This window comes from Vulpes lagopus, chromosome 16, assembly GCF_018345385.1.
Source record: "Vulpes lagopus strain Blue_001 chromosome 16, ASM1834538v1, whole genome shotgun sequence".
NCBI lineage: Eukaryota > Metazoa > Chordata > Mammalia > Carnivora > Canidae > Vulpes > Vulpes lagopus.
In genome coordinates, this window is record NC_054839.1 from 4,052,340 (window position 1) to 4,075,983 (window position 23,644).

At 38.1% G+C, this 23,644-nt stretch overlaps 1 protein-coding gene across 1 annotated transcript in view; it reads right to left on the reverse strand.

Annotated features, from left to right (window-relative positions):
* MYO16 (myosin XVI) overlaps positions 1-23,644 on the reverse strand; it is a 451,497-nt gene that overhangs the window by 368,851 nt on the left and 59,002 nt on the right. Inside the window, exon 3 of the mRNA XM_041730888.1 lies at positions 20,934-21,077. Coding sequence (XP_041586822.1) covers positions 20,934-21,077 — 144 coding nt within the window. The remainder of the gene's footprint in view (positions 1-20,933; positions 21,078-23,644) is intronic.

Consider the following 23,644-nt stretch of genomic DNA (forward strand, 5'->3'; position numbering starts at 1 on the left):
CTCTTTATTTCTCCTGAATCTCTCTTTTTTAAAAAAGATTTATTTGAGAGAGAGAGAGAAAGCATGCACATGCACATGCAAGAGCAGGGGGAGGGGCAGAGAGAGAGGGAGAGAGAGAACCCCAAGTAGACTCGGTGCTGAGCATAGAGCCCAACGTGGGGCTCGATCCCACCACCCTGAGATCATAACCTGAACTGAAATCAAAAGTTAGATGTTTAACTGACTGAGCCACCCAGGTACTGGTACCATGTCCCTTTATCTCTAATATTTTAGTATGTATTTCATAAGAATAAGGGTAATTCTCACACAGAAAATTCAGCATTATTAAATACTATTAGCCACCATGCATACTCAAATTTCATTAATTTTTCCATTTGTGTTGTTGATAGCTATTTCTCTTGACTCAGGGAGTAATCCACCACCCCAATGTGTGTAGTCGTGCTTTCTCTTTAATTCCCTCCAATGTGGAACCATCCCTCTGTCTTTTCAAGATCTTCTTTCATTTGTCCTTACAGGAATGTTTTCAGCAGACAAATCACAGAGGGGATGGCACGTGCGTCACATCGTACCCTATCAGATGGCACACGATGTCTCTTGGTCCCAACCACTGATGAAGTTAACCTTGATCACTGGCAGAGGTGAGGTGTGCCAGGTTTTTGCAGGATGGAACTATAGCTAGGAAGCCAGCAGTCCACGGTGATACTAAGCAACACAGAACTACCTGAATACAGGAGAGAAGAAAAAGCTCTTCCTTACAACAGAATACTGACAAATGCATGCAGGAGGCATGGCAAGATTAGAACCTGGCATTCGCTCTCATAATAATTGATTCAGAGGACAGTCATGGGATGCTAACGCTCTGTTTCCTGAGTGCTGCTGGAAAGGCGGAAGTTTGAGCGAAACTTTGATGAGGAATAGAATATTTACACAGTCCTCAAATATCCTGCCACAAAATATTCTACTTAAATATAAAAATGTTGGCATCCAACATGATAGGAAAAATAGAAAATTCTGGAAGCGGATGTTTTGTGCTTTTGAATTGCAGATGGTTTCACTTCTTTCTGTAGAAAATTTTGCATTATGTGCTAGCAGGAAAAAAATGAAGGTTGTCCCAAACGAATGTATAATGCACGAGCAATTATTTTAGATCAGAGCCCATTCTAATAGCATTCTGCAAGCTTTTTGTTTTAAGATATCAGGAATTGTACCATGAGATTAGAGGGATCACCTGACAAGTGCCTGTGTCATCCAGATTCCCATCAGTTAAAGATTGTCTCCAATTTTTTTTTAATTCATTTGACCAAAAATACTGTTTTGGGAAGTGCAACAACATTCACTATTCATGGAGTCTCGTATTAAATAAACAATAAAATTTGCGATCCTACAAGAAATGCATATTCAAAAGAAAGAAACACGTATTGAGATAAGAACAAGAAGTCTAAATGGAGTTTCTGAAGTCCATAAAAATTTAAGGGTGTATTTCCAGTATCTTGCATTCACTGAGGTGGTAAGTTTGGTGACACTATTCAGAAATGGAAGACGGAACATAAAAACTTAAAGAGCAGGGTGCCTGGGTGGCTCAGTCAGTTAAGCATCTGCCTTTGGCTCAGGTCATGATCCCAGGGTCCTGGGATCAAGCCCCACATCAGGCTCCTTGCTCAGTGGGAAGCCTGCTTCTCTCTCCCTCTGCCTACCCCCTGCCTATGTGCTCTCTCTCTTTGTCAAAGAAATTTTAAAAGTCTTAAAAAAAAAAAAAAGAACTCAAGGAGCTGAAAAACAGGCACATGATAGTTAAGGAGTGTTTGAAAAGAGGAGAGAATTTTTCTTGGTACAACAAAATGAGGCTTGGCATCAGAGCATGCTCTGAGTGTTGGGGTGTTCATGACCAAGGGCAACACACCCAATTCTGCCCCTCAGTTTGCAAAGTGGAGCCAATTATTACCAGTTGATGAAGATGCCAATTCACCTCAGTGTAAGCCTATACTGCACAGTGTTGACATGCAGTAGGCCATTCAAGAAATTATAGCTCTACTAATAAAATTAATTGGAAAAAGAAAGAGTAGCTTGTTAAATATGTTATTTGTAAAGATAACCATAAGCTATACTCTATTAAATCAACCATCCTTCTCTGCACATAGTTTTTGGCTGGGTCCTGAATTCAAGTTCCAAATAGCATGGGCAGAATGAAACAGCTGGGAAGAGAGAGGGAGGGAAGTTCAGCCCCAGCTCCTCAAAACGCTGAGGATGGTAGATTTGGTTTGATTACTTCTCTTCATCCCCTCACTCTTACTATACCATATATTTAACAAAACCAGCAATGAGGAAGTAAAAATAATTTCAGTCAATGGCAAGGAATACTTATAAAATGTCATGCCCAGAATATGCAGGTCCAACAAGGTTAAAAGCTCCAAGGGCAGCATCTAATGCAAACCAGAAAAAATACCAGAATGTCTTCTATTATCACTGTTATTGAAAAAAGTGCAATGTGCTCTGAGATGTATAAGGGAACTCTTTGTAAATCTGTTCCTTAAAAAGAATCCAAGTGTAATAAAATACTTTATTTTTTTAAGATTTTATTTATTCATGAGAGATACAGACAGATGCAGAGACAGAGGGAGAAGCAGGCTCCCTGCGGGGAACCTGATGCGGGATTTGATCCCAAGACCCTGAGATCATGACCTGAGCCAAAGGCAGATGCTCAACCACTGAGCCACCCAGGTGTCCCTAACAAAACACTTTAATGAAAGATGAAGTAGAAATTTACAAGTCTTTCTGAAAGAGATCTCAAAAAAATTGTCCAATTCATTTATTTGTAGGTAACTTACTACTTAGTTTTTTGAAAGTCTGTCTTCCAGCCATTGACCAAAGAAAACACTACAGACCCTTCACTATTGCTTACAACCAATTATTTGAGAATGAAAAGAAAACTTTCTCACAATTCTGCTCATCTTCAAGAACAAACTCCAAAGAACTGCCAAAGCTTCAAACAAATTAGAACAAAGACAGCAAATTGTTTTTATAAAAAGACAAGCAAAACCATAAGACTCTCCCAAAAATGAAACCTAAAATCACTGAACAAAAGACCCAAAGGGCCACCAAATGCAATCAGGAAAAACAGGGGCTCGTGTTCTTCGAAAGTACGTACTCTCTGTTCCCTGCATCATTTTACACTTGTTATGACTGTTGAATTAGGCAATTGGCAGAAATGCTACTTTATAAGGTACATTCAGAAAGCAAGCCCTCTCATTCTGAAGTATCATGCCACCCAAAGGAACAGGTGAAGAAACAAACTGTTAGACCTCAAAACCCAAGACACTGAATCGCCACCTCTTTCCCCAAGGCTCAGCTGAACATCTCAGTTGAAAGCCCTGCAGCAGTTAGGGAGAAAGGGGGTCAGGTAGGGTGTGCGCCCGCAGAAACAGAGTGAACTACCCCTGATGACCACCAGTGAATGGGGCTGAGAAGGAAGAACCCATTTTCTCAGCAGGCTGTCTCTCACGGACTCGAGTCAGACCAACCAGAAGACCAATGGCCTTCTACCTGTCCACTATCACGAAAACTTAAGAAACTGAGGCAGAGTGTTCATTCATCTCTGGTCTCAGGCAGAGACTTCCCCATAGGTTTCCATTGTTTAAGCACAGAAAACTAAAAGCACACAACTTTCCTCCTGATTCTATAATGTTGGCAGATAATGTAGTAGGCGATACTATTGGGGAATCTGTTCATTCATTAAGAACTATGTATTAAGCCATTATAATTAAAATGTACTTTGAGATTTTAATGATTGTAAATTCTGATGGTAATAAAAATGTTTAAATCTGTATTACAACCATTTAAAATTTTATGAGTCGAAATTATATTGGAAAACATTTTTATAGCTCCCTCTATAAACATCCTGATGTCAATAATTATTACTTTGGGAGCATGTAAATATTTATGGGTAGCACTGCTGCAGTTCTTTGGGAGAGTGGGAAGTGGCTAACTTCTGTCTGCATGAAAAGAAGATCCACTGGGATTTCCTGATGGCCATGTGGTAGGAGAGAAAGGACGACTGCAGAATGATTCCACGTGTGTTTACAAAATATGTAAGAAAGAAAGGGTAATTAATGAATTCCAGGTGAATTGCTGTGGATAGCATTTACAGCCCTACTGACAAAGCTGGTACATATTTCTTCATATAACAGAAGTTTGTTGGGACACAAGGAGAAGATGGGCACATAGCAGTAGATGGACCTGATGGGGCCTGGGATTGGGGGACCTAAGAGTTTAATCCTCATCTCCCAGACTAAAGATGAAAGTCAAAGTGCAGCGAGAAACATAGTTATTTAATATGAAATAGATATAAAAACCAAAGGAACCATCTAAAGGAGTTCAAAGTGATTGTATCTGGAAAGGAAAATGTGAAGGGAAGAGCTGATGGGAAAGACCTGGCTAATCTGACAAGTTTCCTGTAGAACTCTCTGGCTTTCTAAATATCAGTTTATATAACAAATACAAACCTAAAGTGAAAGCAATGGCGCACATAAAATTATTTATGTCATGAAACATTTATTGCCATAATCATGAAATTATGTAATAACAGTGTCGTAAAAATAAAAAAAAAAGTAATGACAATTTGTATAAGATGCCTAAAATAACAGACTATTTAACTAAGGACATTTGTATGATCCAATGGCATATCACTAAACCACGTTGTAGAAGAAAACTCTAAGACCTGGAGATGTCCAGAAAGTGTGTATAATAAGAAGACAGGCTACCAATATGTACACACAATATCAGATAAATGTATAAATTCTAATAATGTGGGGAAGAGGAAAGATGGGTTACAGAACACATCAAAACATGTTCGGTGACTATCTTTATGTGATAGAATTATTGGTGACTTAATTTTTTTCTTTACATTTATGGATTTCTTTTTTCTACAATAAATGTGATATTTATATTGAGAATAATATTCTTCAGAATAAGCAATGAACAAAACTATGAAAGGAGATGAAAACATATGACCATTCCCTTGGGTCCATGGCAAGTTTCAAATCTACTAAAGTCAAAGTGAGGAGTAAAACTTTTAGACAAGTCGAAGATTATCTGGTGAGCGAGCCTGAGTAACATTTGAATCAATGAATGGCCATGATATAATTAAAGGCCAACCATCCAATTAAAAGATACAATTTTGTAAGCAAGTATATTGAGTAAGTGTTTCTGAGAAAAAGCTAAGAAAGAAATCATGGGTTCCACGTTAGTAGAGTCCTCTATGGTTAGGGTAAATTGAACATAATTTTAAGGTTTTGTGCAAGTCGCTTACATTACGTGACCTACTAAGCCTCTCATTTCCCTTCATATCATGGTTTTGTGTGAACCACACAATATTTATTTACTAAGACCTTGCATGAAATGAGCCAGTGTCTTCCCACTTCATTGATTATTCATGTAATTATTCTCCAATACCAGCCAGTGTACTCTACTTTCTCAAAAGCATATTTTGAGGGCGCCCGAGTGGCTCACCCTGTTAAGTGTCGAGCTCTTGTTTTCAGGTCAGGTCACAATCTCAGGGTCTTGGGACCCAGCCCTGAGCTGAGGTGGGCTCCAAGGTCAACAGGGCATGGGCTTGAAAATTTTTTCCTTCCATCTCTTCCCCCACTTGTGCACAGGCTCTCGCTTGCTCTCAAATAAATAAATACATCTTCAACAAAATCATATTTTGGTAATCTGAAAACTCCGTTCTTTACTCTGAGAAAATACGGCCTTTTTCAATCTGTTTACCAGCAAATTGTGAATATGGGCAGTTAACAGTTCCATCCCTAAATATCTCTCTCTCTCTCTCTCTCTCTCTCTCTCTCTCTTTCTCTTTTTTCCTTTAGTCTAGCATATTCTATTACAGTTTTAATGCTCCACACTGCAATATCCATATACATAAGGGGAAACCATGCAGAGTTTATATGTCCTTACATTTCAGCTGTGGATGCAGTTTGCAACTTCCTTAGCGTTTGCTTTACTATGTTTGAATGGCTATATTCTCCTGTTAATTCTAGCTCCCCCATCCACAAAGAAATTCTCGAGGCATGCTTTCCCTGGATTTCACAACAGTCCCTGCTTCTGGCTGGCCTTCCAAATCTGGCTTCTCATTTCCAGTCTTCTCTGCAATTTGTGTTTCTCTAACAGTCCTTTAACTGGTTTGCTTCAGACCCTCTTTTAATTAAATGCTTATTTTTATGGACTTGATATTTGACAGGTTGACCTGACTTACTCCAGGGTCTCTGTTTTGATGTGTGTGCAAAGATTTCCATTCTCTCTCTATCTCTCTCTTGTCCCAGATCACCTGCCTCCTGGTCTTCTCTAGGTGCATTTTTCATGGATCCTGAACTTGACACATTCAACAAGGCCACATGGCCCTCCCACTGAAGAGCATTCCTCCACTGGTGTTTGCACCATCCCTTACAATTTCCAAAACATGGAAGGCTTGGAGTCATTTTTAAATTCCCTCTCCTTTAACATTAAAAGAAAAGAAAAACCTGCATTACTATTGACTTCACTTTCATAATATATCAACAATATTTCCTTCACTCTTATCACTACACCCTAAATCCACAGTGACTTATGAGTATTTCAGGTGATATTCTTCAAAGGCACTGCCTCTTATGAGAAGCCCCTTCTATCTTAGTTCATGTGTGCCCAGGGACTCAAGGACCTGGTCCACATACTTACCCCATCACAGCCCTACCCAAAGCTGAGATTTGATACACAGCATACATAAAATCATTGATATAAATATATTAATGATCATATACTGATAAACAAATTAGTGTTTATATTCACTTTTTACTTTCTGTACTACACAAGAGTATCACTGTTTAAGGCCAAAGACCCTGTTTTTCTTGTTACTCATATATTCTTGGGAACAAGTATAGCACCAGGCACACAGCAGATTCTCAATAAAAAATGGACTTGATGAATGAATGAATGAATTAATTCACATTATAAGTTAACCAGAGATACTTTTGAAAATAGTATTTTTTTTTTTTTTTAGTTTTTTTTTTTGTTTTTTTATTTATTTATGATAGTCAGAGAGAGAGAGAGGCAGAGACACAGGCGGAGGGAGAAGCAGGCTCCATGCACCGGGAGCCCGACGTGGGATTCGATCCCGGGTCTCCAGGATCGCGCCCTGGGCCAAAGGCAGGCGCCAAACCGCTGCGCCACCCAGGGATCCCCAGTATTTCTATTTTTATTCTGAGTTTGAGAGGAAGATTGACAGCTTATAGCTTACTGAGGATGGCTTTCTTATTCTAAAATAGTCATTAGAATTTATACTAATTCAGGGAATAGTACTTGTGAGAAGCAGATAAATCTGACTTCAACAGGAAAAGGTTACATCCATCAGGATTCAAGGACTGCTAAGCAGATCCATCAATGATGTTCTGCAGGGTGGAGAGGTGGCTTCCTCTCTAAACTCAGTCCCGGACCATCCTTACACCTGGAACCATTCAAGTACCTCTTTCAATAAGGTGATGGGACATGGTCCCTGCCAAACTCTGAAAACCCATAATTCTATTCCAGGTTTTGAGGTCTCCTTTTGCATTTTAGTATCTGCAGTTCTCAGATGAGGATACAGAAGTGGTATAAAAACCATGAGACAAAGAAGCTACCTTCAAGATGTTTACAGTTTATTTAAAGAGTCCAATTAAATTTACAAAATAATCCCCATTGGCATTAAAGCACAAGAAAGACAGTAGGTACAGAAGGGTGGCAGAGATGGGGATGGACGTGAACTCTAGAAACAAACAAACCCCAGGTGAATCCCCACTTGGCTATGTCACTGACTGTATAAACCTGGGCAACATCATCATTAAGATCAGGTGTCATCTCATCTGGAGATGAAACAGAAGTGAGTTCTCTTAAATATTCCATTGTTGAGATTTTCTCATTATCAGGGACCTTCCAATGAACTCTCCCCGATCTCAAACACTCTGCCCTCAAGGATTTACACTGCCAACTAACCTCTACACAGAGGAGTAATAGAGATGGGGACACTGCATTGTGGTAGAGCCAAATGCCCATGCAGCAGGGTGTCCTTTCTTCTCTCCGACTCCACTGAAAAGTTTCCTCAACTTTTACCTGCATTTCAAGGCAAGCATGGTTGTAAGACCATTTTTCTAAGGTGTTTGGGGTCCCTGTAGACTATCCCTCTTAGAATCCCACCCTGTCTCAGGGCACTGTAAAGCCTCCATACGCTGGATTGGCCAAAGTGGGCTGGGGCCTCCTGGTCCAAGGGCTCTGGGCAATGCTGAGCTAGACACCTGCATTCCAGGCATGGTCTGTAAAGACCTCATCAGGATGTGCCTGGATGGGGGATGCACAGACCCTTTTCTATGGTCCTTCTTTTATTTATCACTTTCATTTATTTGAGAATGGAGGCAGGTGGTAACTGTGTCCCCATGGCTGAGGGCAGCGGGACAAGCAAGAGTTAGATCCAATAATGTGATTTATTGGATCGATAAATCGATACTTGCTGAATATGAAAATCAGTTGGTGTGATAAGCAGCATTTTAAGCTGGACCTCTTCTCACAGCCCCTAAGAGGAGGCTCGGCTGCACAACCTCCCAGCTGTCACAGCTGTGCAGTCTTGTGCTTCCTGGCAGAGTTATTGTTCTATCCCCAGCCTTACAGTCATGCAGATGCCACCATCAAATGACTCTCTTGCTTCTATTAATATAGAAATTAACTTTCAGATTTATCCTACTTTTACTTCCAGGCCAACAGAAAATACTGAATGGTAACTAGGTTTCCTATGGCATCATTTTGGTGGGGCCTTTTTTTTTTTTTTTTTAATTTACTTTTTCAAGCCAAAAATGTTATGTCATCTTTTACTAGATATATTCTTGACTCCTATGTAACTCCTACCCGATTTCTAGTTTTCAAACTTTTAACCCAATGATTTTACTAAAAGTCTTCAATTACTACAGAAAAGAGTAGAACCACTTTTGTCTGCCACCTGGTTCCCATGCTGTTTTCCTGCATATGCTACATGCGCTGGGGCGGGGGGGCAGGGGGGGGGGGTACGGTCAGATGGAGCTAAATTCACATGCATCTTAGTTTGACTGTACTTTTCCTACATCACATCTACTGTATGATACTCCCTCATCTTCTCTCCTCAGTTTCTCTAGTAGTATAAGTCGCTGAAATTCTCCTGAGTCTCAACAGGCCAGTGACTTAATAAACAGCAGAACAGAACATGTGCCCACCAGACAAAATGTCAAAAATATATGAATGATTGTAGATACAGGGGAATAATGTGTGCGTTTTATGAAACAGTCCTTCCTGCCCCATCTGCACAAAAACAACTGATGGCTATTCACACTTCAACAGAGAAGCTTTAAATGCTGTTATAGTATCTGTAAGTTATATAGATCTTAAAGTAAAAATCTTCAGAAAGTTTAGATATTTTTTTTTAATGGACTCATCCTGAAGAGAACATAGCCTACAAAATCTGCCAGAGTGATTTTCATTTGGCATGTCCTCGCTCACGCTTTCTGAATTAAATTACATATATACATAAAAGTGTAGATCTCATAATATCTTCATTGAATATGAAAAAATCCAAAGTATAAATTACCTGACATCATATATTTAGTAATATTAAAATACCCAGATCTGGTTGCTGTAAAAGAGATAACATTTAAAGAAATAGGGGTGTCAAGAATCACGAATGACAGCAAAGATATTACATTAAAGCATTGGTCAGAAATATTCACTGTTCGAGGTCTGATGTTTATGAACCTCCTCAAAATAAATGAGTAGTTTGCACCATCCTGGTATTATAACGTGCTTTTCAAACATGGTTTAAAGATTGAATATTTCTTTATATTTGACTGTGAAGGAATTTCTGACTTTGTGGAGCTTGATTTATTAATAAACACTGCACCCAAGTACCTGGGATGAGTTCTGAATTAAGTAAAAAAAAAAATACTCTGTCACCCACATCTAGCAGCTAGTGTGACAGCCAGGTCTGTTCTTCCAGGGAGCCCTAATGACTAGATTCAAAAGACCACATTTCTCCATCCGCTCATGCTCATGGAAATGACTTCAACATTTTCTCTTCTCTTTAGCTGAAAAGACTGTAGGGAAATCTAAGCGCCTCAGAACTAAGAGGTCGTCGTAACAGTGATCTTTTACAGAAGGAGTTCAATGCAAGTCATCACTAGTAAAATATAAACTCCTAAGCAAGCTCTACCTAGAGGACACATAGATGGGACAAATCTGCATCGGACACCAGTCATCAATCTACAAGGAATAAAAACTGAGAAAAATACAATTTGAACCAAAAATCAAGGTATCTACCTTCCAGTAAGTGGCTGTATGTGGTCTGATGGGGCAGTGCCTAGATGTAGCAGCACTAAGTTACTATTGAAATAATCATACTCTAACACCAACGTTATCATGAAATCGTCTCTAAGTGTGACTGTAGGAACTTGGATGACAGATATTTCTTATCTATCCATATCTTCCAATTATAAAAGATGTGTTGGAAAAAAATAATAAATAAATAAATAAATAAATAAATAAATAAATAAATAGTTGGGAACTTCTATTATAAACTATTTTCCAGCATTAGAAATGGAATATTCTAAAGACAAAGATAAAAATTTCAAAACACTGCTCTCATACTAAATTTATCACAGATGTAATGTGCTTAAAAGTGGGTAAATACTTAATTGATATTGGTTTAATGAACTATATTTCCTCCAGAATTTTCTTGTAGTGTAATAAATAGCCCATTAAAATGCTTTTATATTCTGGGCCATGCTAAAATGTGCTATTTTTTCCAATAGGTAGAATTTCCATTTTAAATTACAAGTTTCTAAAAGCATTTGAAGTTACTTTTAAAGGTTAAATTTATTATATTCATGGGAACCAATATTTTAGAGATTTTACAAAAATCTCTAAGGCAATTGTGATGGCACTGTATTCAATTTTCTCATTGTAATATAAAGGATAAATTAGCAACCATCTAGTAGATAAATTTTAATATACCCTTGTAAGTTGTCATGTTAATACATAAATATGATGGGTTGTACAGTGGAATGGATATTATGAGATCAGTTTTTTTTTAAGATTTTATTTATTTATTCATGAGACAAACACACAGAGAGGCAGAGACATAGGCAGAAGAAGTAGGTTCCCTGTGGGAAGCCCAACATGGGATTAGATCCCAGGACCCCGGGATCACAATATGAGCCAAAGGCAGACGCTCAACTACTGAGCCATCCAGGTGTCCCATGAGATCAGTTTTACAAAAATATCTACATTGTACTTATATACAACTATATATATCTATATATATATATAACTATATATATATGATCATATGAATATATTGTTATGTCTTATAAAACAGAACTATATTATCTATACTGTTCTATAACCATCTGCCATACTTGCTCATGCCCTTTACCACCCTGGTCCAAACGTTCATCTCCCCTCACTGAAGCTGCAATGCTAACGTCACTATGCTAAGGGAGATAATTTCCACATGACAATCTGATCACATACCTACCCATCCTCATGTATAGCTCATCGCTGGTTCCATTCCAGGTTCCCCTTGTGTCTGACTGGGTCCCAACCACCTCTTCCTCCTTGTCATGCTCCTTCTACTCTCTCCAGTTGAGCCCTTGCCTCCTCTAGACCTGCCCTTTCTCATCTCATCAAGGAGTCTGTACACAGGCTGTTCAACAGTCTGGGATGTTCTGTCCTCCCCTTGCATCTGATTAACACACCTGGCTCCTCCTTCAGATCTCACCTTGGTGATCAGCTCCTGGGGGGAGTCGTTTTAAGCCTCCTGTCTAACACATGCCCTTGTTTCTCCACACCATGGGCTGGCTAATGCTTGTAACTCTTCTTCCACTTTAGCGTATATTCGAAAGAGACAATTTCACAGATAGCAATTTCATGGTATTTCCCGCTACTCAAGATACTACTGATTTAGAGACTGATAGCTCTTTTACTGGGACTCCATGTATCACAGTCATTTAGCCAAGAAAAACCCAAAACTGTCAACAACTCACCATCCTGAACTCTGAGCCTTATTCATGTTGTCACCAAATAAAGAATATATGGGTCCCCTCATCAATATCGTGAAGTTGACTTTCTACCTGCCCCCTTGTCCAAAATGGACTGTGCCAGGTTCCAATCAGAATCCTCTTCCTCTGAATTCCACAACATTTGATAGACTGACTTATTTTTTGCATTAAAATTGTTAACTCTACCTACCTGAAAATGAGACTCAGTCCATCTTTTACTATTTTATCATTACATCTTTTTCATCCAGCCCCATGTATCTCTCTTACATGTCCTTCACCTCCATCTGCACCCACTAACACAGAGGTCCTGCTTCTGGTTTTTACTTTCTTTTCCTTTTCCATCTACATGGCAGGTGCATTTCAAATTGAAAGTCAATCATGTTGTATAATGACTCCCATGCTACAGTACACAAAGGGGCACTACTGCATCATGGCAAAGCCTCTCTTGAGCTGTGGCAGTGAACACAAGGTCAGAGGAGGAAATGGAGCATAGCAGAAATGCTATGTGGTGCTTCTCACTAAGTAAACCCTACCAGGTGTCTCTGACCAGACAGCAGTAGCCCAGGCCCCATGTGAGATCACAGTAGGGCCATGATGGCACAACATTTCTCAGCTAGGGCTCTGGATGTAACTGTTTTGTCAGTCTTCCAACTTCTGCATTATTAGGAACATTCCAGAAGTATTGGCCCATTATCTCATAGAGGAGCATCCTAGAGCAGAGCATCATGGTGTAATTCATTTGCTGAACTCCAGCTGGTAGTAGCTAGAAAAATCCTTCAGCTGAGTGCACCTAGTTTAGAAAGAGCCAGACATATAGACATCCATATACATCCTCAGAGGTCTCTTAGTTCAACACATTCCACTTCACTCCTGGAGGAAATACAACTGATAACTACGTTCCACTGAAAATAACAGCTCTCTTAAGTTACAAACTACTCATGGTTTCTAAGTGTGAGAAACTGGAAAGAGCTAAGGTTATCCAGAAGTATTACAGCATCTGAACTCTGGAACACTATGCAGCTGCTAAATATATGTTTGGACAAAATATTTAAAAGCATGGAATAATTTTGTGACATTTAAAAGAGACAGTATGTGGGATGCCTGGGTGGCTCAGTCAGTTAGGTGCCTGATTCTTGATTTCTGCTCAGGTCATGATCTCAGGGTCCTGGGATTGAGCCCCATGTCTGGATCCTGGCTAAATAGGGACTCTCTCCCTCTGTCCCTGCCCCTGCTCACACTCTCTCTCTCTCAAATAAATAAATATCTTTAAAAGTAAAAAAAAAGACAATATATACATATAAAACAAATCCAAGTATTACATGTGTGCTACGCTCACCCACATAGGAGGACATGTACTAAAACAGAAACACTGACTATCTAACCAGCAAGATTGTGGATGACTTTTACATTCTTTTGGTTTTTCCGTATTTGCTTCTGTAACTAGAAAAATAAAACATCTTACTAAAAGAATATTCAGAAAGTAAGTAAATCTAAATGCTTTACAATATTAATGTAAATTGTTAAATCTTTTCAATTGTCTTAAATATAGATAAAAATGTTATTTATCATGAAAAGAACTTTTGAAGAGCCAATATAATTTACTAAAAATGGGAGCTTAAACAAATGAATAGGGAAGCCTAGGGAAGTTTTCCTTAGATGTTGGATGTGGAAATTTGTGTTTCTCAAACTTACCAAGCCTGAGAGAAAACTCAAGGTTCATTTCTGCCAGATGTCTATGAAAGGTATGTAATTTAGTTCTCCACTCTTCAAATTTTATGCCAAGTTATAGACTTATCATGAAGCACCCATTATTGCCTCTTTTCTGAAATACTTTTATGGTCTTAATCACTGTGACTATTGAGTGAGAATTTCCACCATAGGTGAGGATGAATTTTTACCATAGATTTTAGTGATGGGAAGGTTTAGGAAATGATAGGTTTACAAAAACACAATATAAGAACAACAACAAAAGTCAAACTCATAGAAACAGACAGGAGAAAGGTGGCTACCCGGGTCTGGGGTGGCAGAGATGGGAGCTGCTGGTCAGAGTACCAGCCTCCAGTCACAGATAATTAGGCTCTGAGGAGCCCAGGGCCAGCATGGTGACTGTAAGCAATACTATTGTTCTGTACACTTGAGTTTCACTAAGACAGTAGATCTTCAGCATTCTTATCACAATAGAAAAAGATTTACCAGTCACCACGTGAAGTGCTGGATGTGTTAATAGCCTGACTGTTGTCATCATTTCATAAAGTATGCTTCTATCAAAGCATCATGTTGTACACTTAAGATATATGCAATCTAATTTTTCAAGTATACCTCAATAAAGCAAAGAGGCTCTTAAGTTTAATGGCCATGAACAGGGCTTAGAAGCCAGAGTAGCTTCTTTGAACTTCTTACTTTGATCAGCCCCCAAAATATAACCTTGAGTAAAAAAACAGATATTTGCCCAATTTTCTTCTTTGACCCATTTGCCTTTAGATCTAGTGAGACAGTTTAAGTAGAATAAACAATGATATCTATCACAGCGATGTCAAAAATGTTCTTGGCAAGGACCACGAAGGGATCCTTGCATGGGCAGCAGGCAGCCTGACCACACTGAAGTGTGGCCCGGGGGGTGGTAAGTAGGTCCGCAAAAGCATACTGCTCTTCAGAGAAGCTTGACTATAAAAATGATGGGGTGGGGCACTTACATATCCCGGCAATTACAGGAAAGACATTTAATTGGGTTTTTCCCTAGCTCTTTAATTGATGGAAGATCCTGCGACATAACTATGAATTTATAGAAGTCCAATAGAAAAACCATGGAAATGGGAGATGGAAAAGTGATGGAGAAATCCTTCAACAGGTGGCAGTTAGTAGAGTCTGGAGGGAATGAAGGAGAATTCAGTTTAGGCACGCAAACAAATGAGTTTTCAGAATAGAACAAAGGCTGTGAATAAATAGGAAAAAAAAAATCAACAGTTTGTTAGGTAGAAGCTGAAGGCATTCAAGCCTGAAAACTTACTTTGTTAGTGAAGCTGAAGGCAAGAGAATCTGCTAAGAAAGAGATTAAATTCTGCACGTGGGGTCATTTACATAAAATGTTGATAATGACGCCACGTCCTCTGCCACAGCTCCTATTAGAAAATCAGACTTGGCTTAAACCATCTGGATTTATAGCTCATTTGCTAGGGAGGGATATCACCTTTTCTTTTCTTTGTGGTTTGTCATTTAACTTTTATTTAATTTTTTAATTTAAATTCAGTTAGTAAACATATCATTAGTTTCAGATGTAGGGTTCAAAAATTCATCAGTTGTGTATAGCAGGGCATATCTCATGTCCTAGTATTTAACAAATCAAAGCGATAAAAAGGATAAATTATAACTGAACAATATGAAATTTTTATACTAGTGTTTAACCCAAGAATAGTCTAAGCAACTAATGAGTAATGTTTGGCAAGGAGTTCGTTTTGATCTATCAATCTAAGCTACCTAACACAAAGTAAGCAGTATGTTTTTGAAATATCATTTACTATCTCGGTTATGACAGAATTATTCACTTCTGGTGGTTACCTGCAGCACCCATTAAAATGATCTGGTTCCATGCTGCACATTAGACACAGTCCATGACGCACTTCATCCAATAGGCACAAAAATTATGAACATCAGATGTTCATTCGCAAAAGGCCAAGGATTGAGAAAACATTCAGAGCAATTTCCAGTAATCATTCCATTGTTACTGGAGTGAAACAATGATAAAGATATTGCTGAGCCTCACTTGGTAAATGACTATCTATCTGCTAAAATTTTCCCTACACCTTCTGATTTCAAGGAGTAAAAATACCGTGAAAGGTCTCCTGGTACTATGGAACAGAATTAATTCACCATTTGAAAAATAAAACTAATTAAAATGACATTTTATCCTTCTGTTATCCATTACTCATCTCTTGTAACCACATTGAATAGATACTCTTTATGGAGTAAGGCTTATTAAATAATTCCAGGACATGTGGAATATCAAATTATATCCTCCCAAAGTTTTTCAGTAAGAAAGAGAAATTCTGTCTAAGAGGATTGATTTATCACTAAGACAGGTAAATTATTTTCTCAAGTAGAAGCATCCTACAGTGTTTTACTCAATCAGATTATTTTCCTTTCAAAATAATTAGTATCAAATTAAAAGGATGTGTTTCCCATGGTTCCAAATGCAATGGACTGTTAAAACATGCAGATGTGCGCCGGGTTTGAAATCACTCACAGGGCAGAGTAATGTAGAAACTGTGGCCACACTGCAAAATCAGATGTGGAAAATCAGAAAACTGAAATAAATGCAAATCTTTTATCCAAAGTCTAATAAGAAAAGATGGGAGAACTGAGCAAGTGTACTCAGAGACCGTTCCCTAAGCAGTCCCATGGCAGAGATATAGCAAAGACAAGCCTACACTCCCCCCTCCACAAGCAAGGCATTGAGCAGATTTGGAGCACATCTTGTAAGCACTTAGTCATGGTATATATGCACTGATACAACAGGCTGGAAATAAACATACATAAACATGTCAGGATAAATATGAGATCAAGATTTTAGAGAGAATAAAACCTGACATAATTTGAGTTAATCATTTATCAGGCTTTGTGATTTATTCTTGAGTAATAGAAAAGTTTCTTAAAATCTGAGAAACACAAATTACCTGGAAATTATTTTTTTAAAAACTAGATATAATTTTGAGTTATAGAATATCAGTGTTTGAATGTGGAGCAAATTAGAAATTATTTTAAAGACTAGATAATGTAGAATGAAAACTAAAAATGTATATATGTGAGATGCTCAACAATAAAGTAAGTAGAAGAAAATTCTCAGGGGACAAAGTGTATAATTATACTGTATATTATATATAATTAAATACACGCATAATTATATATAAATATAAAAAATAGCATCTTGAAATTTTATTTTGGGGAGAACCCAAACATTTAGATTTGAGATGTTATTCTTTTATGTAACTTCTCTGATAACAGATTTCTTTATATAAAAATAAGTATTATATACTAAGTGTATTGCTCACATCATAAAAATGCTCTACATGTCCAGTGAAATATCTGTAAAACTTCTAGGAAACACTAAAACCCTATCCAACTATGTGCTGGAAACTAAAAATAATGAGACTTTTTTTGAAAAAAATAAGTTTGAAATTTTGAAAATTTATCACAGAAATTCATCATTTTTTGATCCACTCAACTCCTAAAATATACTGGATTTAGATGATTTCTATTTTGCACTTAAAATTCTAAAAAGTATCAATTGTTTTGCTTGGTAGTAAATGCAATGGATCCTTAGTAATAAAAACAATGGATCCTCATTATTCACAGATTCCACACTTGCGAATTTGTCTGTTTCCTGAATTTTTTGTAATACCAAAATGAATACTAGGGCTACACTTCCAGGATCATTCATGCACGTGCACAGGGTGGTGAAAATTCTGGCCATCCAGTGCACACGTTTGCAAGGGAGGTCCCACAAGACAATGCCATGCCTTCTTATTTCACCTTCATAGTGAAAATAAAGACTTCATCATCGTCTATTTAGTGTCACATTTTTCACATTTTTGTCCTTTTGTTGGCTATTTGGTTGTTTAAAATGAGCCCCAAGCATGATGCTGAAGTGCTTCCTACCGCTTCTAAGTACAAGAAGGCTATTGATGCACTTTATGGAGAAAAACCCGTGTGTGGTGAGGCTTTCTGCAGGCATGAGTTACAGGGTTATTGGCCACAAGGTCAATGTTTATGAATCAACAGCATATGTTTCTAAAGGTCTCTTTAAAGAGAAAGACATATAAAACAAGGTTCGTACAGATCTGTTGACAAATATGTTGTGACCAGAGGCCTTGCAGGAAGTGAATGCTGAACTTCCCCAGGAGCCGTGGTTCAACATTCACTAACTCAGTGTCTGCGGTGGCGTAACAGAACCTACCTCCTGTGAATAGCAAGAATCAAGTGCATGTGTAATATTTCTTGACTTTCCTTGCAAATTCTAAATAATCAGTTTGCAAGCTGTGCTTTTAAAGGGGAATGTAAGATATTGCATGGGAATCACGATTTTACTAGTCTGCTCTAGAGACTTCTAGCTCATATAAATTCTATCATTAGTAATATGACAGCAGATCAGAGGGGTTGGCAGTTCAGGTTATGACACTAAATCTGTCTCTGCCAATACTCTCTGGTCCTCAGCACATAGGCTGGCATCTCTGAGCATCTGTCCCTCACCTACACAAGGCAGAGAAAGCTAGCATATATGTAATAGGGTTTCATAAAGACTAAGTAAATTAATCTCTATAAAGCATGTAGAAAGATATCAGACACATAGAAAAAGCTGTACAAAAGTCAATTATTAGTATCTCCTAGAGTTTGGAGATCATTTGGAAAGAGTACTGACAACATTCACAGTGCCTAAGCCTACTCCATAAACACAAACCATTGTGATACAATTACAATAGCAGTGTTCTAACGCTGTGCATTCTATAATGGCAACACACACATGCACACACATCTCTACTTAATGAAAGCTAAAACACATCATTATCTCTCAACTCACTGAAAATTGTTCTTATAGAAAATGATTTCCTGAGAAACTTGAAAAAGATGATTCAAATGCTTTTAACACAAATTCCAACCCTCTGGTCCTCAGACCAAAAAGTGGAAGTTATCTGTGATTCATGTCCTTCCTGCCAAGCCCTAAATCCAATTCTATGCCAAACACAGACAACTTGACCTTCAAAGTATCCAAATGCCAGTCACCTCCCACACCTCCACCACGTCTAACCTGAGGGGTGAAAACAGACTGCTACATGCTCCCTCATGCCGCTCCTCCCTCCTTTTGTCTGGTCTCAACAGAGCAGTCAGAGTGATCTTCTCAAACACAAGTCAGATCATGTCACTTCTCCACCCGAAACCCTCCAAAGGATCCCTGATTCACCTGGGGTGAAAGAAAATTCTGACACCCTGCCCCAGGGTGGGATTAGCTCAGCACCACTGCCTGCCTCTCGTCACCCTCCAGCTGCTCTGATCTCCTTGCTGTCCCACAAACACAAGACGCCTCCACAGAGTTTGCCCCTGCTCTTCCCTCTGCCCTGTTCCAGTTTTGACCACATTTTCATGTGGTTTATGATTCACGTGTCCCCTTCTACTTGTGGCCACCCCTTAATAGTCTCTACTGCTCTCTTCCTGTCCTTCTAATAGTTCTCTCTATATACATACTGTATATTTCACTCATTTACATATTTGTTTTCTCCTGCTTCTCCCCAGTAGAATGTAAGCTCCAAGAGGCAGGGATTTTTGCTATTTTTGTTCACTCAGATTCTCTTAGTAGAGGAAAGAAGGCACTCAAGTATCTACCCAGTTTCTCATTCATCAATAATCTTTGGAAAATGGAAAGAATATTGGGCATGCAGCACTGAATCAAATACAATGGTATTTAATTCTGGAAATAAGACAAGTATTTCTTTTGATATTATTGACAGGAACACATTCCTATAGGAATTACAATTTTTATAACAATGTGTTTCATCTATATTTATTTAAAAGTAAGATATTCTGTGGATAGATGGCTGGACTGGCTATTACACATTGGCAAGGAGACTAGTCAGACTTGCTTAATCCACTAATCAAATGCCTCAGTGGTATCCTTACTTGGCTTGCTCCTGTTTGTTTTTGCCATATTCTATAATATAAATGTCTTTTTGCACTGCATAGCACCTAGAACAGAGTGGTTATTCAACAAATATTTGAATGAATGAATAAGTTTTAATTTCCTCAAGGGCAGGAATTATGTCAAAAATAGTAATAAAAAATAGTAATCAATAAATATAAATTAAATGATTAGTAAATAAAAAAAAATGATTAGTAAATGAAGGTAATTACAGAACATAACTATCAGAAATACAACTTTGTACATGATGTGAGAAAAGAGGCACTACAGAATCATGAACATGCTAATTTGAAAACTAAAGATTTAACTCCATGATCATTCAAATAAAACCAGTTTCTATTTCTCAACCCTGTCTGGCAAAGAAAAGCCCCATCACCAGACACTGAGATGCGCATGTTTTAAAAAATAATTTCTCAAAATCTTTGTTTGAGAAACCAGAGATAAACCCTCTGGAAAAAAAAATCCCAAATCTCAGTTCCAAAATAATTAAGATATGTTGTGAGGATCAATGTCAAGGTCTAAGCTATAATCGAAAGCAATAGCATCAAATAGCTCTAGTGTTTTCATTTTCTTTTTTTTTAAGCTTTTATTTATTTATTCATGAGAGACACACAGAGAGGCAGAGACACAGGCAGAGGGGGAGCCCAATGCAGGACTCAATTCCAGGACCCCAAGATCATGACCTGAGCCAAAGGCACACACTCAACCACTGAGCCACCCAGGTGCCCCATGTTTTCACTTTCTTGTAAAGAAATGTTGTAGACAGGGACTTACTAGATGTAAGCAAGAGAATAAGATTCAAAAGATGACATATCTCATTACTGTATGCCTAACTGGCTCAAAATTAAGAGAATGGATTGAAAGAAATAACACTTATGAAACCACTTTAGTTAGGACTCACTTGCACAGTATTAAGGCATATAATTCCCCAGAAAAAAAGTCAGAGGAGTAGAGCTTCATATGACATCCACTCAATCTGTTTGATGAACTCTGACCCACAACATTAGTATCTAATTATCTTGTAACTCCAATAAAATTAAGGATGACATATATATATGTATATATATATATATTATCAACTAAAGTATTACATACTGTGAAATATTAATAAAGTATAAAGCACTTTATACACCATCAAACATTCAGATGGTAATAAACTGAGTTGCTTTACTTACTAATACAAGCAGCAGGACAATATCAGGGTTGTCACAAGCACAGGCAATGTGCATTGGTGTCCAAAAGTCTTCATCCTGGTGGTTGACATTGACACCTCTGTCAATCAGGATCTCTGCGATGAAGGCATTATCATACCGAGCACACTGAAAGAAAGGGGGGAAAAAAAAGAAAATATTTTGAACTATCATAAGGTTTACTGCAAATGTCCATGGATAAAAACGTCAATGCCAATTTAGAGGCTGAGAAACGAGGCTAAATGGGGCTAAATGTTCTCCAACTAACCTATAAGTAAGGAACATATAAAGGATGGATGACTCAAGGGAAGTGGTGTCCACAGACAGTGGAAATAAAACTAAGGACAGACATTAAGAACAGGGAAAAATTTCACTATTTCGGTCTTCCTCATTTGTAGACAGGATTACTAGAAAATCTTCAATCATTTACCACAATTATCTCTCTGAAATACAGATTTGATCACATGATACTTCTGCTTTAAAACAGACATAATTTGTCATTGAATTTTGTCAAAGAATAAACTTTTATCACTTTATTGCATCCAAGATAGAGAAGAGCCTTCATGGTCCTACCAAACTCATCTCCCATCCTATAAATGCTACCTTCAGCGTGGTTGCATACGACAACTAAAAACTCCACAGTGCTAGCTTGTAACAGTTACCTACTATAATTCAAAAATCTTCTAACATAAATTTGAATCATTATATTTTATAGAAATTTCATGGTCTACTAAATCAAACTCTCCAGGAAATTGTTTTACTTTTATTTTTTGATTTACTATTTCTAGGTAAAACTCATACAAATATTATAACTCAGAGCTGATTCCGAGGGTGCATGATCTCTGTAGTCATGCTTAAATGGATCCTGCATGTGGTTGAATGCTCTACTGTCACCATCATGAATTTTTAATAATTATTGAAGAATCCCACATATTCATTTTGCCCTGGATCTTATTAATTATCCAGTCCCAGTGTAAGTCTAATTTTTAAATATTTATATCTATAGGCATACATTAGTGTCAAATGCATATTTGATAAACTAGTTTTTTTAAAGGATCTAAGGTAAATAAGCTAAATATTTATTAGTAAAATTTCTGGGTTGAAACATATATGCTTTTTATAGGATTTAGATGCATAAAATAAGTTCCCTTCCCCTAATCAATGCGGTACTGTGCAGGGGCCCAGAGGGGGATATGAGCCCTGAGCTGAATGTTGCTTTACTCCCACCTAGAAACATTAAACTCAAAATCAAACTGCTTCCAAATAACTTCAATGCCCCCCCAAACAGAGCTCAAGAGTATTTACAGAAATATAAAAATATTCAGGGGCACCTGGGTGGTTCAGTCAGTTAAGCATCTGACTCTGGCTCAGGTCATGATCTCAGGGTCCTAGGGTCCAGCCCCTCGTCAGGCTCCCTGCTCAACAGGGAGCCTGCTTCTCCCTCTCTGTGTTCTCTCTCTCTCTCTCAAGTAAATAAATAAAATTGTCAAAAAAAAAGTCTAAAAATATTCAGTACCCAACAAGGCAAAATCCACTACATTTAGCATCCAAGAAAAAATGACCAGATATACAAGAAACCAAACAAATAGGACCCACAAGGAGGAGAGAGAGTGATCAATGGGAATCAACCTAGAAGTGACACACCTGTTAGAATGAGGTGTTAGAATCTCTGTGTTAAAAAGGTTATGATAACCACATTCCACATGTTCAAAAAACTGGGAAACTGTTGAACATGGTAAGCAGAGACATGGAAGACAGCCAAAAGACTCAAATTTAATGCCTGGAGATGAGAACTACCATGGCTGAGATAAAAAACGTACCAACAGATGGGATCAACAATGGACTGGATGTCACAGAAGACAAGACTGGTGAACCTGAAGACAGTAATGTGGATTACACAAAGTGAGACAGAGCACAAAATGAGTTTAAGTGACCAGAGCATTGATGAGCCATGGGCAATCTCCAGATAATAACCCAACAGACTGATAGCACTGGAAATGGGGACTACATGGATTGATTTATATTTTTCTTATTCTTTAATTTGCACTAAAATTAGTAATTAGAAGAGAGTCCAATTTTTAAAATTAGGGACAAGATTTGAACTGATAGGGACGTCTGGGTGGCTCAGCAGTTGAAGGTCTGCTTGTGGCTCAGGGCGTGATCCCGGGGTCCTGGGATTAAGTCCCACATTGGGCTCCCTGTGAGGAGCCTGCTTCTCCCTCTGCCTATATCTCTGCTTCTCTCTGTGTGTCTCTCATGAATAAATAAATAAAATCTTTAAAAAGTATATTTGAACTGACATTTCATGAAAAAAAGAAAAAAAAAAAAACAGACCTATGAGTTGTGGTTCACAATCATAATACAGTCATGAAAGAACATTCCTATCTTCCTTCAGTACCTGGCAGTCTTAAGCACGTACAGTCAGTGCAGTGCAAAATCACCGTGCAGGTACCACATGAAGGAAGATATACACAGGCATCAGGTTTGGGATACACGAAGCACCAGGGCAATGGCACACATGAACTCTGAGGGATTAGTTTCAGTTTTGAACTAAGATCTTTGCATATGTGATGTAGTGCATCATGTGTAACAGTAATGAGGACACTATGACCCATGGCCCCATCCACAGTAGCTGCAGGTTTGGGTAAAATGACTAATAAGATGAGGATCAGAGTATAAAGGATCAATAAATAGGT